The 24,756-nt window shown below is 35.9% G+C and overlaps 2 protein-coding genes across 6 annotated transcripts; one reads left to right on the plus strand and one right to left on the minus strand.

Annotated features, from left to right (window-relative positions):
* The first annotated feature begins 5,730 nt into the window (after positions 1–5,730).
* On the plus strand, positions 5,731–20,618 carry hdac7b (histone deacetylase 7b). 5 transcript variants are annotated; one of them, XM_082137241.1, is made up of 21 exons: positions 5,731–5,917; positions 6,012–6,069; positions 7,237–7,339; positions 7,763–7,826; positions 9,963–10,051; positions 10,207–10,317; positions 10,422–10,522; positions 11,214–11,322; positions 11,413–11,582; positions 11,656–11,941; positions 13,443–13,576; positions 13,660–13,821; positions 13,901–13,956; positions 14,909–14,996; positions 16,239–16,340; positions 16,468–16,565; positions 16,785–16,903; positions 17,619–17,752; positions 17,834–17,918; positions 18,009–18,141; positions 18,956–20,618. In XM_082137241.1, the coding sequence occupies exons 3-21, from the start codon at positions 7,237–7,239 to the stop codon at positions 18,999–19,001; spliced, it is 2,190 nt and encodes a 729-aa protein (XP_081993367.1). In that variant the 5' UTR covers positions 5,731–5,917; positions 6,012–6,069; the 3' UTR covers positions 19,002–20,618. The 5 variants fall into 5 exon arrangements, with proteins under 5 accessions (XP_081993367.1, XP_081993366.1, XP_081993368.1 ...); XM_082137240.1 differs by having other exon boundaries at positions 5,731–6,069; XM_082137242.1 differs by lacking the exon at positions 7,237–7,339 and having other exon boundaries at positions 5,735–6,069; positions 7,763–7,898.
* slc48a1b (solute carrier family 48 member 1b) lies at positions 20,383–24,337 on the minus strand. The gene is made up of 4 exons (XM_082137290.1): positions 24,133–24,337; positions 23,892–24,023; positions 21,691–21,858; positions 20,383–21,485 (listed from the first exon to the last, which is right to left on the minus strand). Exons 2-4 carry the CDS (start codon positions 24,019–24,021, stop codon positions 21,349–21,351), a joined length of 435 nt encoding a protein of 144 aa, XP_081993416.1. The 5' UTR covers positions 24,022–24,023; positions 24,133–24,337; the 3' UTR covers positions 20,383–21,348.
* Between the last annotated feature and the right edge of the window lie 419 nt (positions 24,338–24,756).

Consider the following 24,756-nt stretch of genomic DNA (forward strand, 5'->3'; position numbering starts at 1 on the left):
GAACCAAATGTGAGATCTGCGAATGGCAGTGAACCAAACATACTCTTTTAATAGTCACAAAGTAATTACTTATCCAAAAGAAATACCTCAGAGAGTGATTTTGGATGCAGCATGTGATCCTGAAGACCTTGATTGACTTGTTTAGGTTGCCTTCCTTTTATAGTAATTTTCTTTTCCATCTACAGGTTTAGTTAATGATTTAGATGCAATCGCTCTGTCTGAATATGCCTACTTTCTCCCGTGATGTCATGGGATGGTAAAGTGTCCTTCGAATGTGTGCACCCCCAAAAACTTGATGGAAGTAGTAGGTGATCCCGGTACTTTTTACCTACCTTGAATATGAATATAAATTTGGACACTACTCTTTTGGTCTACCGTTTTTTCACATACTATATAGTATGAAAGTATGCATGTTCAGACGCAGCGCATGTCTTCAAGTTGCTTTCATTTTGAGGAAATGAGATCTATGAGAGCAGCTACTCAACCAATATTGGCTGGATGGGCGTGGGATTGCTGGGATTGAAGTTGGAGTGTTTGTTTGTGACTGTGAGTGGTAGATCTCATCTTTTGAGCATCTCTCAGATATCTTATACAAAGCAGACATGTTCTTTCCTGCTGCCTGAGTACCTTCAACACATTGTGGTGAGTGTGGGTGTGAGAGAGAATAAGGAGAGAATATAGTTTATCAGGGCGCACAGTCACGAGATGGTAGTTAGCAGAGCGTGGGTTGATTTTCGTTGCCATGCGGGGAACAGGAGATAAGAGGTGCCTATTTGTGCCACAAAGTAGTTGGCCGGTCGTTACCCTGATCCCAGGAGGAGAAGGGAGGGGAGACTGAACCAAAGTCAGTGAAGCTATGTGATGAGTGGTGGATTTCAAACGGTCTCCAAAATTAGAGGAAGGCCTTTTCTATATCTCTCCAGGCCTTTCTTGAGTCCTTCACACGGGAGTCCTTGAATCATCATCTGTTACATAGTCCGACAAAGCTGTTCCACCACAGCTCCCGGTCAGACCCTCACAAGGAATTTGGAAAGTAAACCACAGGTTTAGAAAGTAGAGTACCGTAACCCCGCAGACTAGACAGGTGCCCGGAGTCTCATATCATACTCTGAAACAAGAAAAACCCCCAGGTCAGGGGATACAATTAAAGGGAGATTTTATTCAAACATAAAATGACTACGAGAAGCTTCAGGAGCGGAAAAAGCCAAAACAAAAATAAAAGTAGCCAGCTAACTAGTTTAACCTCTTACTTGCCCATTGAAAAGAAACAGGACAAAATAATCTTATCTCCCTGGCTAACCACAAAACAGGGAGAAAAATAAACAGCCACCCTCCTCCCTACATGGGTGTCCGTACAGTAAGCAGGAAGACTAGATTTCTTGTACACATAATGACTATAATCAATGTTTACTTGATAACACACTGAGCATGAGTTGGCAACACAAAGTAAATTTTTCACTAGCTGGCAGTGTACGTCCAGACGACTTAAATACGCTCCGCGGGAACACCACCACCACTTCGCCTCTTACAGCCCTAACTCGCTCCACATGTGCGCTATTAGAAGAGACAGACGGGAGAACAACACAACACAGCACTAAGCAGCATCACATACATAAATTAAAAAAATTATACGTAACATTAGGCTTTAAATTAGTCTTTCGGAGCCTTTTAAAATACTTTTCCCGACTGCAAACATCAGCTTGACACGGTGGTGAGTGGTGACTCTTGGTGCTTTCATAAACCCTTTTTAAGGCTTGTATGAGAATGACCTTTGCACTTGACCTTTTAAGCCACTTTAGGTCCTTCACGTATATAATATGCATAAAATCTGAGGAACAAAATGACAGAGATGTTTGATGAGCTTAATGCTTAACCTTATTAGTAATACATTGATTCTGGTTATTTTTGACAGTCGGGTTTTTATAGACGATTATATTTAAGTTTTCTCAAAACAAAATAATGTTTTATTAATTAAAGTTCAGGAGGAGCATGTTCAGATAATCAGTCCAATCAGTGCGAGAGGAGGCCTATATGACTTACCTCTGTTCCACAACAGTTTTCCGGCATCCCTCCTCCGCCTCAACTCCTCACTCTCAATTCTTCCTATCCCAGCCTTTTGTAAGGCCTGGACAAAGGTTTATTTACTACATGTGACAACATGCCCCTATAACAGGAACCTGTTTACTGACAGTGATTCGAGAAGAATACTCAAGGATATTGTTTTGAAAAATTAAATACTAAGTAAAGTAAAAAAAAAAAAAAAAAAACATTCTTTAATGGACTGACTTTTCAAAAATAATAATAATAATTCAACAATTTTGGAATTTAAACTAAATTAATTTACAGTAAAAAGATAAATAAATAAAAAAGTTTAGATGCATGTATATGAATCTAAGCTTAATGTAACCCAAAGTAGTTTTTTTTGGTGTGTTTTCTAGTTTACATAGGCCTATATAAATTTGTGTAAGTTATTAAAAAAATTATAATTAATTACTAGCTACTAATTGCATCTTCAATATTGTAATTAGATTACCATACTAATTATACTCAATCTAAAAAAATATTGCATTCCTTTTATAACTACTTTCTAAATCCCATATCAACCTCAACAAGTAGAATAATACAAGGATAGACATGCTTTTTTTAATTCTCATATGCAACCAGATGCATATGAAAAATAATGCGATCATCAACAATAAACTGCATATAAATCAAAACGGTCCCCGAGTGAAATGTCATCAATGTGTGTTGATGGACTCGATCTAACGTTACTCCATTTATGTTTTGATCATCGTACTGAATCTGATCCAGACGTAGTCTTTGACAAAAACGTGATTTTCTCAGCTTTTTGCTCAAATTGTTGCTTAAAAAAAAAAAAAACTTACCCACATTCAAGTTTTGATAAACAATGAATGCATGAAGCTAAAATAAAACAGATTTTTTTGTTTAAAAGCAGAGGGTCTGTTTATATATATTTATATATATATATATATATATATATATATATATATATATATATATATATATATATATATATATATATATATATATTGCATGTTCAGATATTCATTAAACAAAATATTCTGGGGGCCATGGAATTTTTTTTGAAAATGACCAGAAAACTCTAGCTGGCAACTTTATAAAAAATAAAAAAAAATAAAAAAAATTAAATGCTGGCGGGGAGAGAGTTAAATTCCAGACAAAATGAAGAGTAATCCCTTACTTAATTTTTCATGGGAAAAGTAATTACAGTAATTTATTACTTAGAAATGCATTACACCCAACACTGTTTATTACGAAAATAAAATCGTCTGTGCTGAAATTCACAGAAAACAATGCGCTTTGGGCATGCTGACCTTAAAAAAGTAGTGTGTGTGTGTTTGTGTCTGTTTTAGTGTGCAAATATGGGTCTAAATCAGGGTGGGGTGCTGTACGCCTTTAAGATAAAGTTCAGTAAAAGCTGAAAAATTAATGCCTGTCTTATCAACTCCTGTCCCCTCTCTATTTCTGTCTGGGTATTAATACTGTGGGTGTTTCCTTGGAAGTGTGCCCTAGCTGATATGAGTTTCGGTTAGCTTTACTGTAAGTGTTACGAACCAGGTGTTTGCCTAAAACACATTCTATTCACATCATTAAATTTGGGACAGTGTTTTTGAACCAACTAGGTCTACTAGTCTAGATCTGAAATATAATTATGTGTTATATAATCGTTTTAAAGTGTAGGTCAAACTATAAAACATTGTCTTTTTTTAATCAGCATTGAAAACTAAAAGCAGTACAACAACTACAAACACTACCATAAATCATAAATACCTTTTAAATATAAAAAAAACCACACGCACACATGCATTACGGTAATGAGACGTAATGTGCGTAATGGTCCTAAAGTAGGAGCTGATAGCCATGTGGGCCTTATTCTAACATGTTGCAGAGTTTTTCTTCGGGCGACCCAAGTTCGAGCCTCGGCCTGTCCCCTCTTTCTTTGCTTTCTGTCTGTTCTCTATTGTCCTGTACCATAACAAAAGGTGCTTTACACATTTTATGAATAAATAAATGGCATTTCACACTGGTTCATACCAACCATCTCGCACACTTCAGATCATCGTAGTTTTTCTAACATCCAACCAGGGCAACAAGTTCAAACGTTAGTATGTGTTTAGCGCATATAGGCTAAACTTGAATTCGTTATTTTACAGCTATATTATGAAATATAATGATTGTGCTGTCTTTAAACAACTATTTATTAATGTTGCCATGAGAAGGCCAATGTAATTAATCTTGGTTGTGTCACACTGAATTCCTGTATGTAACATTAGTAAATACAGGATGTTAGAAGTCAATATAGAGCTATTAAACTCAGTCGTCCCATGCATCACGTGGAAAAAGTGTATCTCCTCAGTTTAGCTCATGCTCAGAATGTCAAAATGTCAGTGAAACGGATGCACAGATCTGGGCAAATGGAAAGGAATGCTGTGAGGTCAGCACTGGAACAACATACAAAATAGTTAAGTGTTTTTTACTTTCAAAACATGGACACCCATGGGCTCGGCTCGTTTTGAAAGTGAGATTGGGGATGCATTTGCAGGTGGTTGTGCAAGTGACATGGGGTGGTTCTTATATGGGGCAGCCTGTTCGCATGTGTTTCTGAGTAAAACCACATTGTCCTCTCTGCTGTCTCAGCAAAGAGCCCAGGTATCTGCATAGGCAAACCTGGATAGAGCGCACAAACAGAGAATGAGAAAGTCTCAGTGAAGGGTGAGGTCAAAGCTTCCTGTAAAGCGGTAGAGCAGGTGCAAAACCAAACACAGACACATACATTCGCACAGGAACACTATATGCATGTTGAGCTCCAATGTACAAATTGGAGGGCCATTAAATATCATCATGCAGAGTTGATAACAATAGTTTGATAATATAAAGCAAATCATTAATTTGATGTCAGTGCAAATGCAGAGGTGACAACTGATCAAAAAGCCACAGAATCACAAACCTCTTCTAAATGACTTGCATATATCAACATCAACATTTTAACCAGCTCAGAGAAGTCATCAGTGATTAAAAATGTGAGAAAATCAAGGATGAAATAAATAAAGACTTCATTTCATGAAGATTTCATGTATATACACAACCAAATTGGGGTTTGGTTTTTAAATATTAATTTCCCCACTATTTGTTTGCAATATCCCCTCTCTTTTAGTTGGATATAGCCTGCATATCTCAGTATCTAGTTCCTAAATTAGCCAAATCATGTTTTGCATTATATCAACAGGTTTGTGTGGGTTTGGGCTTAGCAAATATCAGCACTTCTGTACAGTATATAAACCATTGCGCCTATGATATGTCCTCATTAATATAATGGAACCAACATGTTTGTGTTGATGCTTGACATGTAAACATGTTATGGTGTGTGACCTGAAATGCAAAATATATCACTGGCCTCTCCTGTTCATTTAACGGATTCTATATATTTAGTGATTTGGTAAAACATTTTTTTTAAATTGCTCGTAGTGCGCCTCACTTATTTTTCTCACTTGAATGTCTTTTGACTTTCCATCCCAGAATAACCCTTTACTGTACATTAGTTGGTAAGGATGGCACCAGATAATAGCGTGTGCCCTGCCTTTCTTATCTTTCAAATACACACTCTTCCTTTACGTGACTCTGGCAGCAAACCATTTTGCAAGCTAAATTTTGGCTATTGCAGACTTTAAGATATCAATCATTTGCACGCACAACTTGCACGGATTCCAAATGAAATCATTGATAGATTTGTTCGTAGAGAGAAGCAGACAACTGTTGATGTAGTGAGAAGAGAGGAAGCTCAACAGGAGGGGCTTCAGAGTTGACAGCGTGAACATAAATGTAGCTAGATGTCACTCAACGAAATCACACCTTTGGAGCTCGCTGTCGTCTGCAGGTGGTTTGAATATAGATTTCTGTAGTTCTGCTTTTCATTTTTTTAAGTGGCCAGCCAGAAAGTGCAAATGCATGTTTCATTGATTCATTTTTAGATGAGCACTTGGTGCCTGGAAACGTATTAGAGGTGGAAAAGCTATGCTGATGTGACAGGTAAGAGACCTGCATGTGTTTAAACTTTATTTGCTATGTTCAGTTCCCAATATAGACAACTGAAATTTCTGCCACATCGCAGGCTTCCTGTAATATTATTGTAACTTAATAGGTCAAATATAATGGCATGTATTCAAATGATCAGATGTGGAAGTGTAATGTAGCATTTACTACATGTAGCAAGTCTATTGGTCAGACTTTGAATCTTTCTGAGTAAGATGATTTGGTTTTATTAGTTTAGTATTAGAACAAATATATATATAAGCACGTCAATAATCTAGCTTGCTATTTGTGTGTATAGCATGAAACCCTTAAGTGTGAGATTTGCACTTTTTAGTCTTTCAGCTGCTTTTATTCATTCTTAATGATGGATAAATAAAAGCGTTTAAGCTGCAAAAAATTACCCAGAACTTTTGGAAGTTAGACATTGAGATTGTTCTGCATTGCGATGATTTTGTCATCTTGACTGAAATGTTTCCCCAAGAGCCATTTAAGTCAAAAATAGGTCAGGCAAATTGTAGGATGAGAATAGCATACCATACTTACATAAATCACCCCTAAATCAGACAAACAATTCTAATTTTAGCTTCAGGAAGTGGATGAGTTTCATCTATGTGCATTTTAATAGAGCACTTCCTTGTCAGCTGAAGGGTTACCATAGTGATCCAGCCCAGATTGAGTGCAGCATGGTTTCTGCGGTAGCGTATAACGAAATGGTGATGATGTTTCGGTATGTGTCAAGTTCATAAAAAAAAAATACAGAGAAGAACACTACAGAAACTGAAAAGCCATTTAATGTCTTCTCGCTCTAGAGGAACTATTTTGAACTATTTGTAACTGGGTTTTTTTACTGGGGGACTGTGCAAGTACTTTTACTGGCGGGGGCAAAGTAAGTCCTGCATTGCTGAACCTATTGGACTAAGGACTGTTATGATACTTTTTGGCTTAAAGGAGGGATAGTCTCTTCCCCCCGAAGTTACAATTGTACAATTTATTTACAGTTACAATTGTAATATAGATATCTACATCGTTACACTGTATACACTGTTAAAGCCCCTGGTTAGCATGCATACTGTAGTGTAATTTTGAAACAAGCCTGTTCTGGAACCATTGATATTCAATATTCCAGTTTCAGAACTGATATTCTGTCTCATCCTCATTATTCAGATGTCTCAACATCCGCACAGGAAGCTGGAGAGAGGGAGGGAGAGCGCACAAGTGGGAAAACAGCCATTTAATCAGCCTTTGAATAAAAAGAAGAGTGAACAGAGTATACTCATGTTTTTCTTTTTCTTTCTTTTTTTACAATTTTTTTTTTTTTTTATTGTATGCCAGTGTCAGAAAGTGTGTTTTTTTTATTATTCATTTTTTGTTAATATTTGGCCCGATGGATTGATTTTTTTTTTTGTATGTAAAATAATGGCTTGTCCAGTTATTTCCAAAACTAATTAAATTGCAACTAGAATGCTTACTCCAGTGTCTGAACCCATACAGGCCTAGAGTAGAATATTATGAAATAATTAAAATGTCAGATAAACATTTATTTTTTGCTCTGATGTTTTTCATCTGCATTTTTCACCAAGCCGTGGTTAATTTCTAACCCTGTTGTAGGCTATACTGTAATTCCATATGGTGTTTCTAAACATATCATTTGTCTGGTCTGGTGTGATTTGATGATTGTTGTGATTGGCAGGTGCCGTTGCCAGTGACCAGGTGAAACGAATACTAAATCAACATATTCGCAAGAAGCAGATCAGGTTACAAACAAGAAAAACCTGCCATTACTGTCTCATTACTCCTTACTGAGGTCAGAAATATTGGTCCCCTAGGTAAATAAATATTAGCAAAGCAGGCTATGAAAATAAATCTGCATTGTTTTTCCTTTTGATCTTATATTTAAAAAATAAAATCATAAAAATCAAACCTTTAATTGACAAAACAATTGAAAATGGTGGGAAAATCTCATTATGAAATAAATGTTTTGCTCCAATACACGTTGGCCACAATTATTGGCCCCCTTTTATTCAATACTTTTTGCAGCCTCCATTTGCCAAGATAACAGCTCCAAGTCTTCTTATAATGCCTGATGAGTTTGAATATCACCTTAGTTCACCCCACTAATTTTCTGTAGGGTTCAGGTCAGGAGACTGCACACTGTAAAAAATGTGGCTGCGATTAGTTATAACAACTTAAAATTTGTTGATAACTTAAATATCCAACTTAACTAAAGTTAACTAAACTTAATATTTTAAGTCAAGCATGAACACATACTTTTTAAAGTTGAAACAATGTTGGATTTTAAGTTGTGATAAATAATCGCAGCAATTTTTTTTTGCAGTGTGGAATGGCCATGGCAGAACCTTCATGTTGTGTTTAGTGACCCATTTTTTGTGATCATTTTTTATGTTTGTTTTGGATCATTGTCCTGATGGAAGATTGAACCACGGCCCAATTATAATATTTCTAGCAGGGGCAATCAGGTTTTGATTTTTTTCATCTTGTGGTATTTTATCGAATCCATGATACCATTTATCTGAACAAGATGTCCATGACCTCTGGCAGAAAAATAATTAAGCAGTATATTTAACGGTGGACATGAGGTACCTTTTTAGCCCAGTGTGCACTAAACCATCTTGTGTGTTTGCTGCCAAAAATATTTTTGACCATATCTGACCATAGAACTCAGTCCCGTTAGAAGTTCCTGTAGTTTCTGGCATGTGAATATGCTGGAATTTGTTTTTGGATGAGAACAGAGGGTTTTTTTCTCAAAACCCTCCCAAACAACTTGTGGTGATGTAGGTACCGTTTGATATAGCCTATTTGTTTTGTGGCTTTCTGACACCAAGACTCGACTAATTTCTGCAATTCTTCATCAGTGATCCTTGTAGAGTCTTTGTATACTCTAACTATCCTCCTCGCCGTGCATTAAGACAATATAGACATGTCCTCTTCCAGGCAGATTCGTATAGTTGATTGGAAATAATCATTGCCCTGATGTTGGAAATGGACCTTTTTAATGCTATTTTCTCACAGCCCTTTTATTTTGTGAAGCTCAACAATCTTTTGCTGCACATCAGAAATACAAAGTTCTGTCATAAACAAAGTTCCTCCTGTATCAGTAGCCAATAAGCTCACTGCTCAACCTTTTTAAATACTTGGTCAGCATTTGCTGTAGCTGTTTGTAGCGCGCTTTCAGAAACCCTTCACCTTCCCCAGCTCCATCTGTAAAGATCTGCTATGGGTAATTCATGTATGCTATTTTGTACAGCATTAGCATGTCTTACTTTCTTACAGCAGCATGTCCTGTATGTATTGGAAGTAGCAATAACCAACAGCAGGATAGCATAACTAATTTGCCAAACTTTGCCAGACCAAACTTATCAACATTGTTTATATCAATTACCATGCTAAACACTTTGAGAGTTGTCATATATCATTTGGGTTTTTTTTTTACCCATTGTGATTGATTATTTAGGGAATATTTATACTCCTGTGAAACAGGAAGTCATGGCTTTCATGTTCCTAGTCACCATGTTGTGCTAAAAAACAAAAGTAATATGAATGGGAATATACTTCAGAGACATTTTACTCATAAGAATTTCTAGGGGTTCTGCTAACTCTGGCCAACATGTATTGGTAAAAACATTTATTTCATAATGTAGTTTCCTCCCACTTTTTTTTTTTTTTTTTTTTTTTTTTTTTTTTTTTTGCTTCAATGACAGGTTCGGTTTTTGTGATTTCTTTTTAATGAAGGATCAAAAGGATAAACATTTCAGATTTATTTTCACAGCTGTCTTTGGCCATATTTACCAAGGGGGGCAATAATTCTTACCTCAACTGTGTACACATATACTGTAGGTTGCATTTTAATTGTTTTAATTCTTGTTTCTCAGGAAATCTGAAAGTCAGGATCCACAACAGCTGCGTGCATCTAACACACCTGACTCTTATTTTGAGGAGGAAAATCCAATAAGAAGAACAGGTGACACATGTACATTTTCAAATAAACATGTGAGCTTGAAATGAGCAAACATCGAAGAGCTTATTTAACGAATATAGTCTTCATGTGTTTATACTGTAAACATAAATGTGTGTGTGTGTGTGTGTGTGTGTGTGTGTGTGCATGTTTGTGAGAAGCCTCAGAGCCAATTCTAAAGCTGCGACCAAAGAGAAGTGTAAACTCGAGACAGAACCCACTGCAGTGTAAAACCAGTGCGCCCCCTGCTGTCAGAGCATCTGACTTTATGGGTGTGTATTAACTTAAGTGCTGTTCAAAAGTGTCATATTTTTCATCTCTATCATAAACATAAAAAGCAAAGATCCTGTGGTGACCTGCTGTTTGCATTTTGTAGAGGTATCTTCCAGGTCTGCTCCAGTGTGCAAGAGAAGTTTATCACCAGATAAAAGGATGAGCCATCAAGAGCCACAGACCTATAGCACATCATCATTCAAGGTCCGTTATTGGTTCTAAAATAATTAATGTTTAATTGATGTGAAGCTGCATAACAATGTTTTTAAATTGAGAGAAAACTTTTTTATAGAAATGAACATTTATTTATATATATATATATATATATATATATATATATATAAATACATACTTGGAAAAAGGTATCTTATGGTCCCAAAGCTTCAAATACAGTAATAATGTAATTTTATTACAAAATAAAATAACTTTTTCCTGTTTTAAGATATTTTCATATGTAATTCATTCCTGTGATGGCAAAGTTAGGGTTAGGGTTAGGGTTAGGGTTAGCATCAATACTCCAGTCTCCAGTCTCACATGATCCAGAAATCATTTGAATGTGCTGATTTGGTGATGATGAAACATTTCTTGTTATTACCACAGTTGTAAATGGTTGTGCTGCTTAACAATTTTGTGGAAACTTAGATTTTTTTATTTATTATTATCAATGTTGAAAAACGTTGATCATTTATTTGAAATAGAAATCTTTTGTAACATTATAAATGTGTTTACTGTCATAAAGAAACCCTGAAAAAAAAAAAAAAAAAAGAAGTATACATTTTTTAATGTATTTTTTATCATACTGAACCAATCTTTTGAACGGTAAGTTTAGAAGGTAATGCTCTGATAAGCCAAGCCTGCACCTTGCTCATTGCTGATTGCAGCTATTTTTCCTCAGGATGAATGTCCCGTACGCATTGACCCCATCGTCTTTTCTGAATGTTCTACCACTCATTATCCCCAACCGCATACACAGGTCTTTACCATGCGTCAACCTATTCATGCAGGTAACACACACATTCACTGATATTGAGAGCAAAAAAAAAATAAATTGGTGTAAAGAAAAGTTAAAGTAATTTGCACTTTCTCTCTCACAGTCCCAGAACATTGTGTAGTGATGGCTCATAGGCCTTTGTGCAAAACCCAGTCGGCACCTTCTTTTATCCAGCATGTTACGCACATACACACTCGGACTCTTTTGGTTCCACACCCCATGTACCATCAGCAGTGGCCACAGGGGTCATTCCAACAACACACTCCAAAAAAGGTGAGGCGAATGCAAATGTTTTTGCACTGAAAACACATAGAGTTCTTTTTCACAAGCTCTATCTCTTTATAAGGTACCTGTTCCCTCAGTGTGGCCTGTTTCTCCTGGAGAGCTGGAAAGTGACAGACAGAGAGCAAGAGAAGCAGTAAGCGTTCCATCTCAAGCCCCGCTTTGTAACTGTTGCAGTAATACCCCGGGAGAACTGCACAGTGATGAATATTGGGATTTGCCATACAAAAAACACCACCGGAAACTTTCACGTGTGCAATCCACTCCAGACAACTTTGACAGAACTCCGCCTTTACATTTAACCTCACCTCTTGCCTGGAATATAAGGAGCAAACCAAAATACACCACAGGTAGGAGGAAAGAGGTTGTCACAACAAAACATCCACTAAAAAGCCCTGGGGAAAATAGTTAAGAAATATTTAAATGTTTTTGCATAATTTATAATAAGTCACTAATCAAATAAGGAAATTTGTGTCATTGAGCTTGTGAATTCCTTTGTACAGATGGTCAGGTGTTCTAGCTCCCATTGAAGCAAAAAATCATCAGGATTTAGACAAACTTGAAATCATGCATCTCAAACACTACTGTCATAAAAAAGGGTGACATGCAAAATACCAAACAGTATATTCTAAGTACTAAGAAGTTAATATTAAAGTGCAAGTTCGCCAAGTTTCAACCCGCTTTGTATTGTTACAATGTCGGTAGTATATGTAAATGAACAAAGTTGACTCTATATTTGTATTACCTAGACTGAGAAATTACTGTTTATTTGACAGCTCCAGGTCTTTCGTGAAAACTACAGATTATATTTAGCATTTTTGCATCCCTGCCCACAGAGGGTTAACAAAACAGTTTTTGTAAGAGTAGGTTTATCAGTGAAAATTGTATCAAACTTTGTCTTCTCTTTAAACAGCATTATGATAAAAATGGAACACTAACAGCTTTAATACCTATACATGAAGGTGTTTTGCTTCGAGGGGTTGGACAGAAGGCGTTCCTTGTTCCTTTTCTTCTGAATTAATTTGAAGGAAAGTTGGCTAAGAAGTACAGTATTTCCAACTCAAGCAAGGCAGTATTTGTCTCTGGTCACGCCTATTTGACTCCCTCAAACCTAGTGTTGCCCAATGGCCAATCAAAAACAGCCCAAAAGTAGGCCAAAGACCATATCCCAAATATCAAAACTCAAAATATGCCATCTCCATAATACGTTTTTTTTTTTTTTTTTACAGTCACTTTTATACAAATTGAAAACCACTATATCATGGGGATTATAAATATAATTTAAAATCTCCCTACCAGTGGCCCTCCTTCACAAAACTTAACTTCCAGCACAGTTTTATCATTGGTATAAGATAAAATATTTCAATACAAGCATTTCAGTCAATCTAATTTATGCAATATGTCAAAACTTTAACCTTCAAGGGAAAAAAAATCAACCCGTGGCAACAGTTTAAATGTAGCCCAATTCAGTGGGAAAACCATAAACTTGGCAACCCGTCCTATCCAATAGGAGCAGACTAGGAGTGGCCTTGGATGGCAACATGTCCTACCTATTTGGCACAAGGGTAGACAACAGCTCTTTTTCTCTGTGTTCTCTAGTCAGGTAGCACTGATTTAAAAGAGAAAAAAAGAAGGAAAACAGTGTAATTGACAAAGAAATGTAAAATTGATTAGATAGAGAAGTACAAGTTAATAAAGTATTTATACCACTAAATGACAGACTGACTATCTGTCCGAAGCACACAAACACAGATAAGCGGAGTGATAGGAAGTCCCAGTGTTGTTGGACTGAATATCAGCACTCTTGTAACTGTTGTATAAAATGCATTTATACTGTATGTGTGTGTGTAGGTTTGGTGTTTGACTCTCGTATGCTGAATCGAGAGTGTGACTGTGGAGATATCAGCTTTCACCGTGAACATGACGACAGAATTTGGAGTATCTGGTCAAGATTGCTGCAGTGTGGCCTCAGGGATCAGTGTGAGGTAAACAATGCTGAACAAATCATATAGCTGTAACTATTACAGTGGTGAGAAGTTACATCCATATGTGTGTGCTTGTGTTTTAGTGGGTTAAAGGCAGGCTGGCCACTCCTAAGGAACTACTGTCAGTTTTTCATTCTGGGCTCTCAAAAACCATATTAAATAGTTCCTGCAGCACAGCAGCACTGCAAATGGCATTCGGCAGTGTGATCGAGCTGGCTCTGCATGTGGCTAGTGGAGAGCTAAGGGTGAGATTCCTATTGTCCACAATTCTTTCTCCTATAACCACAAAGATTCTCACTTCTTCTTTTTCTGACTCATCCTTAGAATGGGTTTGCTGTGGTCACACCCTCAGGACACCATGCATCACATTCTCAAACAAAGTGAGTTGCACTTTACAACATCAACATGAAATGGTGTTCACAGCCACTTTCGCGTAAAGTAAAAGTGGATGTTCAGCAAGAAAATATATAGAATAATATTTAATATCATTTTTGGTTTAAACTTCAGTAGCACTGATAACACACACTACCGTTCAGAAATTTGGTGTCAGTACGATTTTTAAAAAACTTTTATTCAGGAAGGACACATTAAAATGATCAAAATTAAAAGTTAAAGTGACTTTTATATCGTTGCTTTGCCACCACATTTTAAAATATATTAAAATAGAAAACGGTTATTTTAAATTGTAGTGATATTTCACAATATTGCTGCTTTACTGTATAATTGATCAAATAAAAGCAGCCTTGATGTGCAAAAGAGACTTCTTTCAAAAACATTAAAACATCTACCCCAAACTTTTGAACGGTAGCTTATGTAGGTAAATATGTAAGGGATAATGTAGAGCAAGGCGGTTGTTATAGCGAATACAACCCCGACAGGCTGATGGGTCTTGAATCAGCCTGAAGGGGTTGTATTCGCTATAACAACCGCCTCGCTCTACATTATCCCGCTTAGTACATTGCTACCTACCAAATAAATAAATAATTTGACACAAAATATTGATTTAAAAAGGAGTTTATTGATTTAAAAACTATTGTATTGCTTCTGCTAAAGAAAATAGTCCGTTCCGTCTCTACGGTTAGAATCCTGGCAACGGTGTGTTATACTTAGCAGTGGTCTGTTGTCAAGAAATTACAGACCGCATTCTACATTAGAATTCAACCAAGCCATGTAATAATGCTGTATATTACTATGTGTGTGTGTTTTTATTTTATTTAATTTTTTTATAATGTACATCAATGAAACTTTCACAATAAGTCCAGGAGGGTTTTTTTCTTACTGACTTTAAGTAGCACTATAAAAAACTGATCTCTCTCATTGTGTCTGTTAAAGTGACTCCACTATGTTTAATTCTGTGGCCATTGCTGCTAAACAGCTTCAGGACCGAATAAAGCTTAAAAAGATCCTTATAGTCGACTGGGTAAGACACACAAAAACACAGTATTTGCCTTTGTGGATTTATTTCCACACTTACACATATTTCCACTTACTGATAAAGGGTATTTGACCATGAGATTTTACAACCCCATTTCCAGAAAAGTTGGGACATTTTGTAAAATGCTATAAAATTCACAATCTGTGTTTGTTTTTTTTTCATTCTCTTTAACCTTTTTTTAACTGACAAAAGTTCAAAGAAAAGTTTTCCAATGTTTTCACTGAACAACATAATTGCATTTTGTAAATATAAACTAATTTTGATATTGATGGCTGCAACAGACTACAAAAAAGTTGGGACAGAGGCAAATAAAAGTGAAAAGATTTTCCAAGTTAGGTTATTCAACTCCTTTGAAACAGTCCACAATGAGCAGGTGAACTGGTCATTAGTGGAGGGTATCATATTTGGGTGTAAAAGTGATTCACAGTCTTTGCAAGCAAAGATGGGTCATGGCTCACCACTTTGTGCCAAATATCATGAGAGAATTGTCAGACAATTCAAAAATCACATTTCTCAATGCAAGATTGCAAAGAATTGATGTCTTTATGTCTGTGTAGGGCAAGGCAGGAGACCTCTGTTGAATGACCTTTGAGCCCTCAGATGACATTGCATGAGAAACTGTGTTAAATACAGCCACATGTGCTCAGGAGTACTTTAGAAAACCATTTTCACTTAACACAGTCTGACGCTGCATTAAGAAATGCAACTGGAATCTCTGAAAGCTATCAGTTCTATGCGGCGATGCTGCCGAGTTCTCTGGGCCTAAGATCATCTCAGAATGTGTGCTGTGGTCTGATGAGTCCATGTTTCAGCCTGTTTTTGAAAAAAAATGGACATTGAGTTCTCAGTCCCAAAGACGAAAGGGACCAACCAGATTTTCATCAGTGACAGGTGCGAAAGCAAACATCTGTCCTGGTATTGGGGTGCATCAGTGCAAACTGTAAAATTTGACAAAATGTCCCAACTATTCTGGAAATGGAGTTGTAGATTTAGATACAGTATATAGTGTATATTGTACTGTGCCTAGTCAGGATTTCTTAAGTTTTAAGCTTCACCTGATTTCTGATCTCCTTCTTGCCTTCAACAATCATACTTTTTGCAATTTAATTTGCCGATAATTCGCCAAAAAGTACACGCTTCAGCTTTTTTTGTGTGTGTATTAATCAATGAAGTTTCCAAAAGGTTTGTGTTTTTATTAATCATTGCACTCCCCTTCACTTTTGTCAGGATCTTCATCATGATAATGAAACTGAGCAGATGTTCTACACCGATCCTAATGTCCTCTATATATCTCTGCATCACTGTGATGGTACTGGAGGACCCAACAGGGTTTGTTTTGTGTATATTCTTCTATGAAACTATAAAGTGTGTTTGATATTTGAGCAAAGCTGTGCTTTCTTTAAGTGTCATACTGCTATGTCTGCATCTATATGTAAACTAACTGAATGTATTGCAGACAGGATCTGACGGAGCGGAAGGCTTTAATGTAAATGTGGCGTGGTCAGGAGGGCTGAGTCTTCCAATGGGAGATGCAGAATACCTAGCTGCATTCAGGTAATATTCTGCAGTCATTTTAGTGTGTTTAGTTTCATTCCAATCTCACGTTAAAGGGATAGTTTGGCCAAAAATGGAAATTCTGTCATCATTAATCACCTTATGTTATTCCAAACCTGCATGATTTTCTTTCTTCTGAGAACCTGTTTGCAGTTCTGTCTGGTGCCACTATTAAGTCTACATGTACTAATTAATCAAATATTGTGTCTCTCTTTATAGAACCGTAGTTATGCCTATTGCTCATGAGTTTTCCCCAAATGTGGTGCTGGTTTCAGCTGGTTTTAATGCTGCAAAGGGTCACTCAGATTCTCTGGGTGGATACATGGTCTCAGCAAAATGTACGTATTAAAAGTACAAACTGTGTAGAGTTTTTTTGTAGAGTATCATTTCCAAATGCAATATTTATATATATATATATATATATATATATATATATATATATATATATATGTTTTATTTTATTTTTTATATTAACTACATTATGAAATATTACTCACATTTTATTGCTATTTAGTTTACTGTTAACATGTTTACATAGTACTGTAATAATGTATGTATTTAATGTAATGTATTTTTAAAATATTTAATAATTTAAATCGTTTTTATTGATAATTTTCCATACTGAATAAAATTTTATTTTATTTATAATCAACTTCTTTTTGTTGCCTTATTAGCTCACTAGGTTTTGCAAGAGCATTATATTATCTGAGCTTGAGAGTGTTTGTGCTTGTCTGCATTTTCTTGCTCTGTAGGATTTCCCCTAAGAATAAAAATAAGAGTCCTTCAGATGGGAAGCAGAAGAGCTTATAATGACTTTGCATTTTTGTTGGGACTCAAATGTTATTGGCTTAATCATGACTGTTATGCCCATGTCAGCTATCGTGAATGTGTCAAGTCATTAAGGCTCTCATATGACACATATTAAACTTATATCATGTTTTTGTAACTAATGACTAATGTGACTGATACCTTTAGGGTGTGACATTTGTGTCGGTATGTGCCATTGACCGTATATGGTTTTGGGTTTATAAGGTTTTATGTGAAATTTCTCAGGTTTCGGGGTCTTGACCCGAAAATTAATGGAGTTGGCTGAAGGACGAGTGGTGTTGGTGTTAGAGGGAGGTTATGATCTTATATCCCTCTGCGATGCATCTCAAGCCTGTGTCAGTGCTCTTGTGGGAAATGAGGTGTGTGTGCTTACAGATGCCAACATGAACATGTTTAACACAGTGGGTATTGCATGAATTGAGTATTGTGTGTTTCTGCAGCCTGAGCCTTTAGCTGAGAAGGAACTACAGAGGAGTCCCTGTGCCAACGCGATCAAATCTCTGGAGACGGTGCTGCGGTTTCAGAGTGAGAATCGCTCCGTTTGTGTTGTTTATGTTTATTTTCTGTGGTCTTGATGATCTTTTCTTTTCATACTATTCTCTGTCTCCCTCTCAGGCAGGTACTGGCGTTCAGCGAGCTTAATGCTGAAGACTCAGTCTTTTGGAAAAGGAGAGAGGAGATACTCGGCGGGCACTGAAGCTGCTTTTGTCCTGGGTGGCCTTACTATGAATGTTCCAAACAGAAGCCGGTAAGACAACAGTATAGAGTGCAACATTCAGAAAATTCCACTCATTTTCTCCATAAGGAAATTGATTTTTAATAGTAACTTTTATAGACAGACCTGCTGTGAACTCCGAGGTTGTAAATCGAGGGTATATGCTTTTGCTGAAGCCATCAGTTTGCATAACAATTTTTTTATTAAACTTACTTTTTAAAGAATCTTGTGGCATAGTGGAATTCCTGGTAAAAAACTACATTACCCATGATTCTTCAAAAATCTCCACCAATCAGAGTGTCACGATGAGCAAAAGAGCTCTACAGGGAACACCCTCTCCCATGAAGCACCGCGATGGATGTAATCGAGTCTCGCCACACTATAAAAATTCTTAAATATGTGTATATAGCTGCAAATTTTGCACTGAACTTAAAATATATTATTTCTGTATATAATATGCAACTGCAAATTAATACATTTATATTTCTCTATTGTTTTTAATTCGATTATGTCATTCACAATGCTTCATAGGATTGTAGTTTTTTCTCATAAATCCATAAAGTCTTGTTTTTCAAATACATTTTTGCTTCAAACTTTGTAATGTGACTGGTTGGTTTTGTTCATGGCTTATAACACTTTAACAAAGACTTTTTTTTTTTTATCCCTATGGGAAAATTGAACGGAAAAATACTTCTGTAACCAACCCTGCTGAAGAAGCGGTTATGCACTGTTGCACTCTATGAGCTTTCAGTATTAGCATATTGGACTAACGTGGTTAGAGATTAATTGAAACTAACAAAACTATTGAATATATTGAGCTTGCTCTTGCTTTGTATCTGCTTTGTAGTTTCCCAAATGAGCCAATGGAGCATGATGAAGATGATTTAATGTAGAAGTCTTACTCCTTTTCTGGGAGACTTCATTCCTCTCCAAGCAGAAGCTGGACATCCAGACTGAAGCTAATGTAATATTACTGTGTGAGACAGGAGACAATCCTCAGGAACTAAGATGAACAAAAGATCACATCTAGTGTGTGATTTATTCAAATGCTGACTCATTTTTTTGATTTTGCAATTATAGATTGCACATGAAGCCTCTGAGAAGTGTCAATCAAGGAGATCATTGTGAAAATGTATGAGAAACATTAAGTGAAATGTGTTTTCACAGGTCTTATCCAGAATTGTTTTTATAGGAGTTTGATCATCTGTATATACCATAGAGTTATTTACACTACCGTTCAAATGTTTAGGGTCAGATAGAGTCTTTTCTAAAAATAAAAATAAAATAAATAATTAATGCTTTAATTCAAGGATGGTTAAAGCTTTGTTTTGTAGCACGGTCAAAAATGTAGCATGGTTTCCACAAAAATATATATATATAAATATATGTAAACAGCACAACTGTTTTCAACATCAACAGTAATAAGTGTTTCTTGATCATCAAATCAGCAGAAATTAGAATGAAATCTTAAGGATCATGTGACACTGAAGACTGGAGTAATGATGCTGAAAATTCAGCTTTGCCATCACAGGAATAAATTACCTTTTTAAATAAATGAATAGAAAAACTTCTTTTTTTTTCATTGTAATAATATTTCACAGTATTATTCTTTTACTGTATTTTTGGTTAAATAAATACAGCCTTGATGAATATAAGGGTTCTTTGAAAAAATCGTACAAACCCCAAACTTTTGAACAGTAGTGTAAATGGTTACCGTGTGGATTGTTAAATGACTACAATTTTAGGTATCTAAGTTTTATATTTAAGTCTTTAAAATGACAGTAGTCCTCTGGCCTTGGTGCATTTGAAGGGTCTTGACAATTTATTTCTAAAAGCTTTTGTTAATTGCACTTTATATTCATCCATTTAAAAATGTTTAAAAAAAATAATATCCTGAGACATTTTACATTGTTTTTTATTATTATTAATATTGCTTTCCCTTCAATGAACATGTAAGGCAGCTATCCTTGACTGTAAACTACGTAGCCTATATAACAAACATAAAGTAAAGGGTACAAAGTGCTTTTTGCTATGTCAGTTTGCAATCCATTTGGGCTGATATTAATTTCTGAGGATATTAATTTTCTTTCATTTTTTTTATTGCCAAATTGCTCTACAATTACATTCAAAGCTTTTTGTGTGAAATGCCATCATATCATTTGCCTGGATTTTTATGTTTTGTAGGCTTTTCAGTTTTCTTCAACATGTTTTGCTGTTCTCAGAATTAAATAAAGCTGTATTTTTTAAAACAGTTTGGAAATCAAGAAGCATGTGTCTGGTTGCCATAACAGGTTATTTTATTAATGGCCCGCTCACACATACATAAAGTTATTAATTTCATAACAATGCAATATAATGGATATGTTCACAAAAGTGTCTGAAATGTTAGGCAAACGCCAACACATTCGAACAGTATATCACAATGTAAATATAAAAAGAAATCTCAACATTATATAAGATATGCATGCAGTATTATCTGAGCGAATGAATTTATACTAAAACAACACTCAGATGACAGACATGTGATGGTAAATACTGAAAATCACTAACCCTGTTTGTCTACAAAAAAATGCTACAAAAATCATTGACTGAATCATTCATTTATGATATTCATATATAATTCAAATGTGTGCTGGATGTTGCTTTGGGGTCATAAAAGTATAAACAAGAAATAAGAAACAAAAAGCCTTTCAAACAACGTTTCCCTCGTCAATAAAGCCTCAAGATTCCCACACAAGGTTTGCGATTGTTTAAACCACACTGTCTAGACAATAAAGTGCTTATTTAACAACCAATATTTATCAGTTTGGACTACCTAAATGCTATGCAGCAACAGGAGAAATCGGTTTTTAGTCGCTTATTAATATCCCATAGTGAAACTGCAGGAAAAACATTCAAGACAAGAAAAGAGCAGCAAGGAGAAAGACAAAAGACTACTCTTAATACCTATAAACGATACATACTCATAGTGAAAATATTGACATTGATCAGAGCTATTAAAAAGTCCAAACATTTAAAATAACAGATGACATCCTTCAACATACTCTTGCGTCTAACAAGATCTACAATAGACTGTCTAAACAGACAACAGTAGAAAGAGAGAGAAGTGATACACTAATGTCATATATTGATATACTAAAAACACGAAAGCTTTCTGACTCTCCACGTTGAGTGTTCCTGGTCCAACAGCCAAGCATGTCTCCGTTCTCTGTGGGCACGAGTGTGTTATTGTGTGTATATTTAAAAGTCACTGAGGATGGCGATGTCGGCAAATTCTTTGCGATATCGATGGGAATAGAGGGCCAGCAGGAACGCCCACTTCAAACTCATGAAGCTCCACACACACGACAGGTACAGACTAGCAGGATCTGTGAGGGCTGTAAACACAAACACACACACATTAAAAAGAAAATGAAACAGTTTTCAAAGTTCAAACAACCGTCCTCCCGTGAGTTTAATGTCCTGAAGGCCACTTTCTCTTCAAAACATTTCCTCTGAGACTGATATGAATGAACATTTAGTTCACACCTAAATGTTACAAATACAAGACTTTCATGTGCTTCACTATGGATCTCTACTCACATTCGTTGTGGGAGACGGCAACACAGAGGAAGGAGATGAACGCTACGATGGAGACCATGGAGAAAATGACGCCTGTGACCAAGAAGAACTTCAGTCCCTTTAACCATGTTCTCCAAAAGTCCTGAAGGTACATTATGTGTGTGACCAGAGTCCATAATGCCAAAACACCTGGAGAAATACATGTATAAACACACAATCAGCGATATGAAGCTCAAAGCACATACTAGTTTTGCATGTGACTGAATCTATGAGTCTGCAATTTATTATTGCTTTGTCATATTCTCACATGCATGTTTAACTGCTGCGTTCCTGTTTGATTCTTTTGACAGCACATATTTGCTCTCAGTTCTGCATGCGCTGTTAGATTTACAGAAGAGCCCTTTGGGATATTACACAACAAACCATAATCTCCCTGACCAACACCATCATATTTTCTTTTTTTTAAACAGCGGTGTATGTGGGCAGGATGTTTACTAATCAAAAGTTTTACTTGCCCTCATAAAAAACCCAAATTCTATAAATAATAGGTTAGTTCATGTGAAATATCAAGAAGTGACCGCAGTGTGACATGCTTTATTATTCCTGTATAATTATTATACAAGCTGTTTTTGTGACCTCGCACATATAGGAATATTTCTACTAATAAAAAAACAACCATTTAACTTGTGTGCATCAATTTAAACAAGTTACTCTGAGGTCCTTAGAGGACAAAAATGTCCATGTCATAATTTGTCATAAAAATTGTAAAAAACTGTCATAAAAATTGGAAGCTTTGGAACAGTTCAGGACAATTTGCCAAATTTCCTGAAAATGCTAGTTAAAGTTACTGCATTGGACTAAAACTTACTGACATTACCAAGGGTATAACTACTTCCCCAAAATGTTTGGAGAATTGTTTGTGATCCTCCTCTCACATACACACATTTTTTCCACACTATTACACTTAAAAGAGGGATATGATAAAAAAAAATGTAAAAGACAAAAATGTCCTTAAGTGAATTGCAAACAGTTAAAATGTGATTTTTAGCAGTGGCCAGTTTCAACATCTGAAATATGCTCTGAGTCTGCTTTACATTTTTTTTAACCTAATATTTGTTGAAATATTTAATGTGACTGGTCAACCATCTAATAACTGCACAGACCAAAATTCTGTAAAATCATGCCATCATTTGCAGTAGAAACTAGACTGACCAAAGTATAAAACTTGTACTCAAAGTACAAATGCACTAGACCATACTTGCATAACACAAACTCAAAGGCCCTGAGTTTGAAGAGCATAGTGACGGATCAAAGTGCACTGAGGAACAAAGGTTTAGTGAAAACCACTGGTCTGGGCGAAATCTCAAATCTTTTGCTTGCATCTATTAAGGTAAAGGTGATACCCTTCTTATCCCATACACAAAGATTTTGGACTAATTTGCTTTAGAAATGGAAACAATGATGATGTCAGGCCAACTTCTACGTGTTCGACACAACCCAGTGAACATGTTGAATGGTCGTCTGTGAACTGATTTGTGTGAAGTACCTTTCAAAAGTTTTGGGTCGGACTATTTGGTTGAAAGAAGTCTCATGTTCGACAGTGCTGCATTTATTGAATCATAAACACAGTAAAAACAGTAACATTGTGAAATGTTAGTACAATTTAAATGAACGGTTTTCTATTGTAATATATTTTAAAATATCATGTATTCCTGTGATGGCAAAGCTGAATTTTCAGTAGAAATTAGTGCTCAAGAAATTAACATAATAGTGGTACAGCTTGTAAAAGTCTTTACTGTCACTTTTGATCAATATAATGCATCCTTTCTGAATAAAACGATTGCCTTCTTTTTTTTATCTTTTTTTTTATCTTACTGACTCTTCACTTTTGAATGAAAGTGTGTAATATATTATTTTTTAATAATTTAATAATCCAATCTTTTTGATCGAAAAGGGTGTATACTTTACTGTCTTCTATTCTCTTCGCTTAAGTGCCCTAACTTGCTAACTTACTCGACGAAAGGCACAAAATTAGCAATTACAAGCAAAGTTTACTTAAAATCCATTATCTATTTGAACACTGTCCTAGGCTAAAACTAATTATTTGTCAACCTAGACAACATTTTTAGCATCCCAAGTGCGTTCAGCATCAGTTTATGATGACCAAAATGCTGTCTAGGTAGGCGGCTCACTTGCATTTAAGACACAGCCGAGGAATGTACCTGATAATCCACCCATCGCGGCTGTCCACGGCTGTTTATAGGCGATGTTCCACACTAGAAACGCCGAAAATCCCACCAACATCCCAAAACACGAGTAGCCCACGCGTACATACTTCTTATTGAATGCCATTCCTGTCGTCAAAAATACATGAATAAGGAAAACATTATTGAAAAATCCCAAAACAACAAAGAACTATCCAGTTACTAAAAATAGTTGTTCAGGAGCCTCCGCTCTTCTGACCTGGAGACAGCGCAAATCCAGCTGCAGTAACAGCTATTAGTGCACAATTGACATTGACCGGAGTTTTATGAACGACAGTCAGACCGCCTCAATCGACCAATCCACGTTTACTGTCATTTATTGCTCCATAAACCCGCGCTGACAGCGTGTTATTGTTGTTGCTCTTCGCCTATGTACAGCAGAGGAGCAAAAGTGAAATAATGCGTCCGTCTAACAGAAAACAGCGACTCCTACAGGTATGGATGAAAACGACACGTCTGGCTTGAATGCGTAAAATAATGCAAACTAAATGTTTCGAAAATGATGTGTGATATTAGGCGATGCCTAATTTGAATTAAAATGGTTATGATTATCATGACGGCAAATGTAAGAAACATTAAGTTAATATACGAAACTTTTATTTTTAAAAGTGTAGGCTATTATGTGACCCTGGACCACAAAACCAGTCACATGGGTCATTTTTTTAAAATTGAGATGTGTATATCATCATCTGAAAGCCCATTGATGTATGGTTCATTGTGATATAGGACATAATTCAACTATTTGAAAATCTGGAATCTGCAAAAAAATCGAAACATTGAGAAAATCACCTTTAAAATTGTCCATTTATGATCGCGGTCGCGG

Source organism: Leuciscus leuciscus, assembly GCF_965113295.1.
Source record: "Leuciscus leuciscus genome assembly, chromosome: 14".
Classification (NCBI taxonomy): Eukaryota; Metazoa; Chordata; class Actinopteri; order Cypriniformes; family Leuciscidae; genus Leuciscus; species Leuciscus leuciscus.

Excerpts from the sequence above, each read along its gene's own strand:
- hdac7b (XM_082137240.1), top strand. The coding sequence starts at position 7,237 with ATGTCTCAACATCCGCACAGGAAGCTGGAGAGAGGGAGGGAGAGCGCA. Across the intron at positions 7,827-9,962 it reads ATTCGCAAGAAGCAGATCAG|GAAATCTGAAAGTCAGGATC; the intron begins GTTACAAACAAG and ends CTTGTTTCTCAG. Across the intron at positions 16,566-16,784 it reads GAATACCTAGCTGCATTCAG|AACCGTAGTTATGCCTATTG; the intron begins GTAATATTCTGC and ends CTCTCTTTATAG.
- slc48a1b (XM_082137290.1), bottom strand. The coding sequence starts at position 24,021 with ATGGCATTCAATAAGAAGTATGTACGCGTGGGCTACTCGTGTTTTGGG. Across the intron at positions 21,859-23,891 it reads CGCGATGGGTGGATTATCAG|GTGTTTTGGCATTATGGACT; the intron begins GTACATTCCTCG and ends GTATTTCTCCAG. Across the intron at positions 21,486-21,690 it reads TGCCGTCTCCCACAACGAAT|CCCTCACAGATCCTGCTAGT; the intron begins GTGAGTAGAGAT and ends TTGTGTTTACAG.